The sequence below is a fragment of the Ziziphus jujuba genome, chromosome 11 (assembly GCF_031755915.1).
Source record: "Ziziphus jujuba cultivar Dongzao chromosome 11, ASM3175591v1".
Taxonomy (NCBI): domain Eukaryota; kingdom Viridiplantae; phylum Streptophyta; class Magnoliopsida; order Rosales; family Rhamnaceae; genus Ziziphus; species Ziziphus jujuba.
Window position 1 is genome coordinate 28,060,346 of NC_083389.1, and position 12,237 is coordinate 28,072,582.

General features: G+C 36.2%; 1 protein-coding gene across 3 annotated transcripts; it reads right to left on the reverse strand.

Annotated features, from left to right (window-relative positions):
* Window positions 1-300: 300 nt before the first annotated feature.
* LOC107433286 (probable inactive DNA (cytosine-5)-methyltransferase DRM3) lies at window positions 301-6,455 on the reverse strand. 3 transcript variants are annotated; one of them, XM_060812723.1, is made up of 11 exons: window positions 6,233-6,455; window positions 5,568-5,663; window positions 5,329-5,457; window positions 5,120-5,216; window positions 4,886-4,932; window positions 4,408-4,515; window positions 4,156-4,255; window positions 3,553-3,665; window positions 2,891-2,993; window positions 2,544-2,623; window positions 301-1,927 (listed from the first exon to the last, which is right to left on the reverse strand). In XM_060812723.1, exons 2-11 carry the CDS (start codon window positions 5,568-5,570, stop codon window positions 482-484), a joined length of 2,226 nt encoding a protein of 741 aa, XP_060668706.1. In that variant the 5' UTR covers window positions 5,571-5,663; window positions 6,233-6,455; the 3' UTR covers window positions 301-481. The 3 variants fall into 3 exon arrangements, with proteins under 3 accessions (XP_060668706.1, XP_060668707.1, XP_060668708.1); XM_060812724.1 differs by having other exon boundaries at window positions 6,157-6,455; XM_060812725.1 differs by lacking the exons at window positions 4,886-4,932; window positions 5,329-5,457; window positions 5,568-5,663; window positions 6,233-6,455 and having other exon boundaries at window positions 5,120-5,211.
* Window positions 6,456-12,237: the final 5,782 nt, after the last annotated feature.

The window sequence follows — 12,237 nt, forward strand, 5'->3', positions numbered from 1 at the left end:
CAAGGCCCAGCCCATGACGTTCACTATGAATTTTTTTTTCAGTTGACTTTCTTATTTGGTCAACCTTCATTTGTTTAACTTGATCAAGATTTTACGTAAAAGAATATTGACTTAATTAACATGTTTTAGCAATTTAGACAATACCATTGAACAGTTTGTACAGGAAAAAAGTAAGCTATACTCCAACCATCTATCAGCATCATTATCATTGGCATTATTGCCCATCATCCCAAGAACGAAAATGGAAATCATTGCTCCACAACAATGCTTTTTACTTGGCAACAAAATACAATCTAAAAGTCGAGATAATTAAACTCTTAATATAATCAACCGAATATAAGATTAGTTAAGATAATTGAACTCTAATACCATCTAAATTAAGTTATCATGAATCCAAAGGAATCCCAAGTCTCTGAGTCCAACAATGAAAATCATCAGATGGTGATGATGATGATGACTATGAAAGGAGAAGAAAGAGTTGCTATCTTTTCTTTTCCTTCATATTTCTTATACGTTGCAAAACACGAACAAACTCGTAGAAAAATGGGGAGTCTAAGCTCCCTACACTATCACTGGTGGATGGGTTCTGGCAAATGATAAGATCAAAACCACCAAATTTCCGAAACAAACTTTCAAGTTTGCTACTTGTTAGCCTCTGAATATCTTCTATCTGCAACAACTCCCCAGTTTGTCCAGTATTCTGCCACCACCTCTTCAGAATTCTCCTTTTCATTCCAGATGTCTCTACAGATACAACGCCTCTCAAGCGAATGCCGAGCCGGTGTAGAGCAATCTCTGCACCCCCAATGCCACTAAAAATAGACAATAATGTTAAGCCTCCTGGGTATAAAGACTTCAAAACTGAGAGAATGTATCCCAATACATCTGTCTGTAAGCAGTATCTGAGCGACTCTAGTCTTTCTGTCAAACTGCTGTCACCTGGTTGAGTATGTTCAACAGGATAGCCTAAAATACGCTCCAAATGCTCAGGCTGCATAGCTCCCAGTTTGTATCGGCCAACCCACACAAGGTTTAATGACCGGCAGTGGTGAAGTATTTCTTTTTGATGTTCAAACGAGAGCTGTCCACAAGATTCAGCGAGCATCCTCCCAAGTCTATCACAAAGCCGAGAGATTCCACTAGTTTCAGAATTGATGCGGCTCAACTGCTTCCTCGTATCCCATGGTGGCCACCATTTCTTTGTCTGTGGTATTGCATCTTCAATGGTCATTGGTGGCTTTGGAAGGATGTGAAATCTGTTCTCAGTTGGGAGATTGTGTATATAACCTTCCTTTCTACTCAAAGCCGAGAAAAACTGAGTATTCACAAATTCAGGCTCCATGCCATAAAGGAATGATGAAACTTTTTCCCAACTTTCATGACCTACGTTTATGACATTTCCATACAAGAAATATGGAGATTGACATACCATTCTATTACCATTCTTGCTAGTATTTCCATTAGCCATTCCAATTGTGGAGAAATTAGGATCAATCTTTTCTTCCTCCCATGCTGGGTCCAGAAAAGAGGTTGAATAATCAACATACTCTTGTTTTGGCCTTTTACCTTTACGATTTTCCTCATGGTTTATATGCTTGAACTGAGGAACAGCACCGGAATAATCATCAATATACTCCTCTTTAGGTCTTTTCCCTAAATAAGCTTCCTCTGACTTCATATCCACTGCTTGAGGAGCATCTACACTAAAATCCTCGTTTTCCGGTTTTACATCATATGAGGGATTTCTAAGCACATCTTGCATTCCCATGCTATCGGGGTTGCAACCCTTCCTGGTCTGTGAATGATTTATATTTGCAGCAGTTGAATGGTATGAGGGATTTCTAAGCACATCTTGCATTCCCATGCTATCAGGGTTGCAACCCTTCCTGGTCTGTGAATGATTTGTATTTGCTGCAGTTGAATGGTACTGCATCAGATAAAAATAGCAGTTTAGCATTCTAGTGAAGCATGTAAATGCAAAGACTCGCATGCAAATTAAAAAAAAAAAAGGAGTGTACATGGTAGAAAAAACCACCAGAATAGCATTACTCACACAAAATCACTAATAAACAAATTAAAGAAAAATGAAGAGAGCTCCTCAAACATGCAGGAATAGGCATCCTTAGCATTCTAGTGAAGCATGTAAATGCAAAGACTCGCATGCAAACACAAAAAAAAAAAAAAAAAAAAAAAAAAAAAAAAAAAAAAAGGAGTGCACATGGTAGAAAAAACCACCGGAATAGCATTACTCACACAAAATCACTAATAAACAAATTAAAGACAAATGAAGAGAGCTCCTCAAACATGCAGGAATAGGCATCCTAAATCCATATGAAATATGTAATTAGATGTAAAATACAAGACCTCACATAAGTACCGCCAACACTGGGATTTTGATTCATATGACTATATTCACAACCAATATATTACGAACTCCTAAATGCATAATATTAGTAAATACATTGAGACTATTGTGAAACCAATGACCATTGCTAATATTAGAATGTGACTGGCAAGTGAACATAATAAGAATCAACAGCAACCTTATCTTTTCCACGACGCCTATCAGGTGTCCGACCCCTAACAATTGAATCAGCAAGCTCCGAAATTGGTGCTTCTGAACCTGAAAGACACAAATGATTAGTAACTCATTGTTAACAACAAGCTAAACCGAATTATACTTGCAAAAATAATAATGGAATTAAATGGATATGAAGTTTATCATCAACTTCAAGTCCAACAAAGGGAGTAACTAAAATTTAAGCAAAAATTGCTTAAGGATCCTGCTGAAATCTACCACAACCTTCTACTTAAATCCATGAATATAGAAATTAGAATGAAATGAATTAAAAATATAAACTAGGACAAGTATAAATATTCCAAAACCCACCAAAATTTTCAATTGCCCATGAAACCTGATTCTCAGAGAAACCCATTTCCAGCAAACGAACAGTTTTGTCCATTGTCCCAAACAAGGTTTCATTATTGAGATCCTGGGAATCAAAGCTTACGCTAATATTAGAATCTGCACAATATAAAATCAAAGGAGAGAGCAAATTTGCTCCTTTCCAATTAACTTTTATCTATACATATATATATTTATTTATTTAAATTGCACTTAAACTACACCTACGTGGTTGATAGATATGGAAGAAAAGAGGAAAAGAAAGGAACACATGGAGGAAGTACGATATACAATGAATTAATTTTAAGAAGAGTTACAAGCAAATATTTCCTATATTCAGTCTTTCTTATTGTGTATACCATGATGGACGTTCAACTATGTATTGGCCACCTGCTAAGCTATTACTATTTTTGAATCACAAATGAGCCAAAATAGCTGAAATCATCAGACTGTTCCTGTTTCATAGCCAATAAGAAGTCTCCACATGTGATAACAAAACAAAGGCCAAAATCATAAAGTTCCTGCATTAAAGCACAATTCCAATTCTCTTCCTGGATGCGTCAGGTCAAACTATGGCACACTAATTATCAGCCTACATCCAAAAATGTCATAAATCGAATAACTACAGAATAAGAATCAATCATGACCTCAATTTTTTCTTCATCATTACGACTTGTATCATCAGTATCCTTCTCAAATCTCTCAGCTATCTGGGCAGCCACGATGAAGTCCACCAATTCATCAATTGGACCATCTTCACCTGTTATGCAATATAAGAAGAATGCTCGCGCTATGTTGAATTGTTGAAGGTATCATATACCCAAAAAAAAAGCTCTATTTTATATATCACACGAGAATAAAATCTAAAAACGACCAACAGTTCTGTAAGGAATCTATGCACATATTAGACAGGTTTAAAATGCAAATATATGGATCTGACATAAATTCCGGTAGACCACAAAACAAGTAATGTGAATTGCAAGAAACCAGGCATATCCTTCTTAAATATGGTAGTTGCACTAGTAGCATCAATCAGGAATACGGCAGTTGTTAAAAGTGCGTGTTTGTGCTAACTTGATGTACATGATTGGGTCCACTTCCCTGGTATCTTAAACTTCTGGTATCGATAATAACTTAACATGGTATCACAACCTTTTCCTCCTAACAACTTAAGCTTCTAGATTCCATTATAACTTTATGTTAGTTCGCACTAATAGCAGTAGACTTTTTTCTTGTCAAAGTCAACATACCAAGCTTATCAATTGCAAACTCAACTTCATTTACAGAGAAGTTCATCATCAACAATGACGCTCTTTTCCCATCATTAATTTCACTGGCAATCTCTGGCTCCTGCCAATAATTAAAGATTAACATATAACAATCAGCTTAAGATAAGCAACGAATGGAAACAATAACAAGTACCCTAATGTGCGGTTTCCATCATACATCTTGGAGAGAAACAAAATTATAAACAATGATGACCACGGTAGACTGCAGATTACCTCTTTTGGTTGAATGAGGATGGCAATTTCTACAGGGCTGCTTACGCCATTGTCATCGAATAAACTATCAAGAGAATCTGAGGATTCAGAGTTTGATTTTTGAGGAGCCTATTCATTTCAAAACAGGTCATATCAGCCTCTAAACGTATATAGCAATCTAAAACAGCAAAATAGTATACAGCTATTCGAAAGATATTTAAAATAAACAACAAAAGAATCATAAAAACAAAAACAACAAGATAATCGTAAAAAACAAACTTAAACTGCCAGAGCAGATTATTAAAATGAGAGAGAGAATTCCTTATCATACTCGTCATATACACAAATGAAAATTTGAGAACATTCCCTTGGTTCAAAACTTTTAGATGAGATGGATCAAGGAAACAGCATATATATTCTGAAAGGACTTCATTAAATTATACCATTAAGAAAGCATAACAAGTAAGGACATTTCAACAAACAATACATCTTCACTTACTGAGTATGCAAAGAGAGTCTCCAATATCAAGTCAACATCATCTTCACCTAAATTATAAGATAAAATATTCAACCATTGAAACTTCAGCAACAAAATTTTGCCATATAATATGATTCAAAATAATATTTTTGAAATATATTTATCTTCCTTCTAAGGGGGGTAAATTCTTGGTTTTAAATATCATTATTCCTTTCAACAGCCCCCAATAGAGTGTAACTTTTAGATATGACATACCCTTTTCTTCAACCACTTTGTCAACAAGAGACGGTCTAAATCCCATCCCAATAAATGATGATCTTAAATTGCTTCCAGATGAACTTGCACCATTATCCTGGAATTATACAGAAAGAAGAACATAAATAACAAACGGTTCAGCATAAATGTCAACTCAGCGCATATAACCAATCATAATGCAATCCTACTGTCTAAAAACGTGGCCGTACCTCAAAGTTCCTTGACGAGACTGTGTCAGGAGGAATCTCATAATCTAGAATCTCTTCCTTTGGTATTATTAATTTTTCACATGCTTTGTCCGATGAACTTTTGCTACCTGGGTACTTTGTGAGATCGCCCTAAAAGCAAAAACACACAGTTCATAATAAATAAATAAAAAAAAATAAAATAAAGAGAAGGCATTTAACTATCCTTGAAAGATAACAAAATGGATAATAGCATTTCATACCATTTTGTCAAATGAATACAGTTGTGGCAAGGATGGGATGAAAATAGCTCAAATTTGACCTCAAACTGTATGAGTTGCTAGACCCTCCATTACTCTCTGCAATAAATGATTTATGAGATGCTCAGGCCAACATTTGCCAATATCTATTCAATAATGTAACTCATAATATACCTACTATAGCTATGCTGTAGTTACGAAGAAATTTAGAAGCCCATGTCTTTTTTGCCAGTTTCGAAAATGTTTTACATTGGAAGCTCAATTTGACAATAACAACTTTTTATTAACAAATTTTAAAAAAACAAACAGAAGAAATTAAAAACAACAAACAGAGAAAGAAAGTTAAAGAAATTAAGTTAGAAGGTGATTAATAAATTACACAAGCACAAACGAAGCGTTTATATAACAGTCTGAAACATAATTTCTTAAAAGTGAATCTTTGTGAAAATATTTTGTGGCTGTTCCTAAAACGTTCATTTTAATGAACAAAACGCAAACAGAAGAGATTAAAATGATCAAAAAGGAATAAGGAGTAGAAAAACCCAGAGAAGCACTGAAATTTGGAAGGCATGTGCATGAAACGAGCTCATACTCAGAATTCAGAAAAGAAGATCAACATCATCATCATCGTCTCCGTATTCACAAGCAAGAATGAGACGCTGACGCACCTGATCGGAGCTCTGAGCGGAGTATCAGGACGAGATGCGACAAATCGAGGACTACTCCATAGAGCAGCGGCGCGTAGTTTACACCGCTACCACGGTGCAGTTTCCTAGTGTATAGATTCACATAGCCAAGGCAAGACGACGACTGACTGCTATTTCGTACGGCGTCCTCGTGGCTCTGCTCCAACGTCACGCCGTTTTTTTATGACGTGCACCAAGTCTTACTGATTGTATGAGTTACACGTGTTATTATCACAACAAAGAAGCCCAACAGATACTCATTGAAATGGGCTACATGTTTGCTGGGTTAAAATGGCCCAAAACTTTCAACGAATTTGGACAAAAGCAAGAGATTATTTTTATTTTTTATTTTTTATTTTTTGTTGATAAAACAAGTAAGAGATTATTGTGAGAAATTATTGTGTTCTTGCGTTGCATATTATCATCACGATACATGTTATAATTAGAAATTATATGGGTTATAACATAATTCTTTACGAATTCATAAAAAAATAAAAAATAAAAAAATAAAAAGAAAAGACGTCATAACAATAAAAACATAGTAGACAAATTCGGAAATAAACAAATAAAACAAAATCCGTCGCCAAATCTAAAGAAATAAGGTAAAATAAAATAGAAGAGGAAATTAACTATTTATAAATACAAATCCATTAAAGAAATGTCAATTATCGGCATATAAATTCAATATGAGAAGGAATTTTTTGTTTAACTATTTATTTCATATTATTATTTTATTATTGCTTTATTTGAATTTATCTCGTTATTTATAATTATATATATATATATATATATATATTTTTAGACGTTAGATCCACATAAACCCAAAATACTAATAAAATTGCATTCAACCAAGTACTACATACCAAAAGAACTAGGGATGATAATTTGTCCAAAAAAAAAAAAAAAAAAAACCTTAGACATCAGATTTTGACTGGATACTCAAGGTCAAAATAGTCTGCATGATCATAAAATCTAAAAATATAACGCTGGATGAAATGGCTGGGCTAAGAGCTGAAGGGTGGGCTGAGCAAGGAATAGGCTGATTAAATGGGTGGAGTAGTTGGAATCTTTTTTTTTTTCCTTAATGGGCTTGAGGGGAGGATGTGGGCTAGGAAATGATAGCTGGATGGATTATGGTCTGGTGAAATGGGTGGGCTGTATTGGGCTGAGATGGTTAAAATCGTTTCTTTGTCTTGATGCGCTTGAGACGTGGGCCGTCGAAGACATTTCGGCAACGCATTGCCACACTGCATGCAAAAACCGATTGTTTAGCAGCCAGGATATAGTCCATATCTTCCCATTTGCTTCTGATCTCCTCCAAGGTATCTTCCACTTCTGTGTGCTGCACGTGTGTAAACTGATCAGAATACTCCAGCCAATTTTCGTCATCTAATTTTGGATGCATTCTTGGATGCTCATTCCTCTGGTAATAAACCAGTAGTTCACAGCATGCCTCAACACGTATATGGTCTTTGGTGTCTTTCGGTATCCCAAGTTGATGAATAGCTCGGAGAGTTTCATGTTTTTGTATGAAAGTTGCAATCCGCACCCCACCCAGAAAATTTTTCAGGCTCTCTGAAATTGCGTCTCTCTTGGGGATGTACATTAGGCAGTTGTTTTCGTCTGCACATAAGCAAATGAGCTGGGGTAATAGAAACCGGGCACCAGGACAAGCAGGAAGACCAGGGACTACTCGGAGGCCTACAACTTCGACATTCCCGAACTTGCCCACCCAATCTTGCACAATCTCATCATCGTTAGTCACGGTGGCCACGCACTGGAGATTTTTGGATCTCCACGGAGTAGCTCTCACAGTGAAATCCAACTCGAATTTGTTCTCATCCGTTTCAGCTTCCTCGCCTAAATATATGTTATATATATTGAAAAAAAGAAGATTAAATACGAAAACAGAAATAAATAAAACAGAGTCAACAGACTACAAAAACAGAAGTAAATAAATAATACAGAACGACGATACAAATAAATAAATAAGGAGATGGTTATTGGAGTGGGTTATGGGCTTCGGTTTATTGGGCTTTGTAATGGTTTGTATCTGGACTATCTATGATGGGCTTGAATTTGGGCTCCCTACATGACTGGTTTAATAGCCCAAGAAATGAAAAAAAAAATTTGTTTATGTAAATTTTAGGGGAACAAACTATACATTAACTTTCTTGATTAAAACTTTAAATTGTTAACACTTAAAAACAGAGCCAATACAGACTGTCACAATTTGGTCAGGTTCAGCACTGGACACCATCGCAAGAAGACAAGTTTAAAATAAATGTGGATGCTGCTGTTAAGGTGGGCAACCTAAGGATTGGGAATGGTGTGGCGGTAAGAAACTCGTCAGGTGAGCTTTTGGGAGCTATGGCAAAACCTGTTGAAGCTTTCTGGTCAGTTAGATATGCAGAGCTTATGGCTATTTATGAGGGAATATGTTTTTGTATGGAGGCGGGCTTCACCCAGGGAGAAGTTATAAGTGACTGTCTGAATGCTGTTTGGGCTATAAATTGGGCCGTATCCATGAACCACTTTGATTCTAATTGTTTGGTGATAGAAAGGTTACAGGAGCTGTTATCAAGTTGTCCAGGAATTGTTTGTTTGTTTGAGCCCAGAGAGACAAATCACGTGGCCCATTGTATTGCTAAATATGCCACACATCTCTTTGGTTTTGAGTCCTGGTTAGAAGACGGGCCTCAATGGCTTTTTGATTTACTTGGTAACGATATGTGTACCTCTGTTTCTTAATTAATGCAATCTTTTTATTTGAAAAAAAAAAAAAAAAAAAACATAACTCTGGAACTGGAAATGAAAATTTAAAGGCCTAGACGAACAGAATGATTAAAATTTACATAAACGTAAACATAACTTGTTTATGCAAATAAAAAACGATTAAAAAAAAAGGATTAAACAATAATCAAATTAAATTGAACAGAATAATAAAAAGAAATAACATAAAATAGATATAAAAAATTACTATTACCAGACGATGATTTGGCCCCCTTGGCCTCCTCCTCCTCGCCAGAACTCCCCTTGGCCTCCTCGTCGTCGTCAGAACTCAGAAAAGAAGAGTTCTTCTCCGATGAAGTTTCAGAATCTGAGTTCTTCTCCGATGAAGTTTTAGATACCGTACGGCTCGCTGAGGATTTCTTCGTCATCTTCTTCTTTTCAACTTTCTGATAGACAGAGAATATCGTTTTATACGAGGGGAAAAAAAAAAAAAATGAAATTATAAATTAAACTCAGTTTATGTTATACACCTGGAGAAGACGGAGAAACGGGCGAAACATCAAGTTTCTTCTTCTGAGATGCAAGCCGAGAAGTGTTCTTCTTCCAGAAACCGTACGGCCGGCTGAGGATTTCGTCGTCAACTTCTTCATTTCAACTGTTTAACAGAGTGAGAAAGAATAAGAAAGGTTCTTCTATATCTTAAATATTCAGGAAAAAAAGAAATTACAAATTAAATTCATTTTATATCATATACCAGAAGAAGACGAAGGAGAAACAGAGGAAGCGTGAGATTTTTTCTGAAATGCCGCCGATGAAGTTCCGGAACCAGTACGGTCCGACGAGGAGGAGGTTGCAGAGGATTTCATGACGAATTCTGTGAGTGGGAGATGAGAGATGAGGTAATTGGGAGAGAGTTGAGAGTGAAAGAAATGTTATGGAATAAGAGAGAGGTTTCTGGGGGTGATATATATAGTGCCTGGACTCTGGAGAGACGGTTATGATAGGGTCCCATCTAGAATAAAGGTCTGGGTTTGGAATGGGTATATAGGCTTATTCGTATCGTGCGTGAGTGTGGAAAAAGAAGCTATATTGTTTTATCTGCAGCACTTTCGTGAGGGAGAGAGCGGGAAAATGAGAAAGTTGTTATAGAGAGAGGGAGAGCGTTGTGAGAGTTGAAAAGCTGATCCGACGACACATATTCGAGGAGTTAATATGATCGGACGATCTATTATTGGCAGGGAGAGCTGAGAAGGGTAGGGGCATATAGCAGAGAGAGTTTTGAGAGGGGCAGGGGCATATAGCAGAGAGAGTTGAGAGGGGTAGGGGCATAGGCATGCAGAGTGAAAAAGTTAGTTATAACGAATGAAGAGTATTACGGCTATCCAAGGGGCATTCTCGAAATTCCATGCTACACTGTCCCTTTCGCTGGGAAATATTTCGGTGCACACTCCCATGCATGCACTCCCCCCCCCCCCCCAAAAAAAAAAAAAAACCCAACCTTTTTTTTTTTTTTTTTTTTTTTTTTTTTCTCAATGCGAACCCAGTTATTATTATTGTTATTTTGCTTGAGATTTTTTATAAAAACATGAACTACGTAAGGATATAGATACATTCTGCATTCTTCGAAAGCAATATATATATATATATAGTACATGTATATATAATTATATATTAATTTGGAAAGATGAATAAATTTCACTAAAATATATACGTATATATATATATATATATGTACATATTCATTTGAAGGATAATTTTAGACAGTTTGGGCTCTGGGACAGAATCAAATTTTGGACTTCATTGCAGCACGGCACTGAAAAGGGCTCATTTTATTATTATTTTTATTATTATTATTTTTGTAATTTTTTTTTTCTCTGTTGGGCGAATTCAGAAAATACAAGTGACATTGAATTTTTTTCTTTTTTAATTGCTAAAAGAAATAGAAATGTTATCAGCAGCTCGAATAGAACCAGATGAATTTCTACCCCGAAATAGAGGAATCAGGTTGAAAACTATCAAAGTGATCTTTCAAACTGGCCAAAAATATAGAACCAGTAGCTTGAGCCCAATAGTTTAATAAATCTAAGAATATAAGGGGGGACAGAGGGAGAGAGAGAGAGAGAGGAGAAAAGGGGGGAAGGGGGGAAGGGGGAAAAAAAAAGGCTAAGCAGTTAAAGCTAACAAACTTATCATACTAAATTCAGTTATTTCAGCAATTATTATTAGGTGAATCCATTGTGATAACAAAACCTCCAGGAGCATTAGAGTTGTAACCTAAAAGACCCGTAATGCTGCCACAATAAGCCACGTGCATTTCCTCCATATAAGGCAGAAAAAATGGGAAAAAAACAAGCGTACGTTCAAAATTTAGAAACTGAAATTCCCTTGGTATAAATACCCACTCAGATGTTAAAAACTAAACAAAACATACAACTATACCGGAAGAGAATTGAGCTGAAGCTGGAGAGGAAAAACTAGCAGAAGGCAAACTTCCATAAGTTGCAGCTTGCTTGCTTGGTCCAATAGTAGGTCTTGGCCATTCAGTCATCGTTGTCAAGGGATTTTTCTGAGTTGAAGCAGTTTTAGTCGAGTTAGGAAAGGCTCCAGAAGCTGAATTAAAGTTGTACTTTAGCCCTCTTGCATCAGATCTACTAAATGAGGTTCCGGTATCAAACAGTAAGTCAGGCGAACTATTAGGGACATTATCTGGTTGAACAAAAACAGGGATATAAGCAGGTGAAGATACAGCATTTTGGTAAGGGGGAACCGAGTAGTGCTGTTGTGCCCCCTACAAATGGGCCACCAACTCCTTATCATAGCACCGGGTATTTAAGGATTGTACGGGTTGTATGGAGATTGTGTGTATCCATAGGTAGGCGTATAATATACATAAGGTAAGCTTTCATTTTGTGTACCCTGGATCAGAAAAGTGAATATGATCAACAATAGATGCTAAATTACTAATAAATAAGAAATGGTTTGCGCAAGTCAAGCAAATGAAATTTAAAAAAAAAAAAAAAAAAAGTGTGAGAAAGATGACTTACCACACACTGAACATCTGGACCATCTACACCAAAAATCCCATTCACTGGGTGATTCAATTCCTAATCATAATCAACATAACATATAAATGAGACACAATCATGCATCAGCTTCCTCAAACCAAAAGGAAAACAAGCATTGGCATTCACCTGTACAGTAATACCCATAGTTGGTGGCAGTGGGATAATACAAACCCTGATCAACAACAAACT

What these genes read in the sequence shown, in the direction of transcription:
- LOC107433286 (XM_060812723.1), bottom strand. An exon ending in TCCTCATTCAACCAAAAGAG is followed by an intron (nt 4,256 to 4,407) that starts GTAATCTGCAGT and finishes AATTATTGGCAG; the next exon opens with GAGCCAGAGATTGCCAGTGA. An exon ending in GTTTGCAATTGATAAGCTTG is followed by an intron (nt 3,666 to 4,155) that starts GTATGTTGACTT and finishes ATTGCATAACAG; the next exon opens with GTGAAGATGGTCCAATTGAT.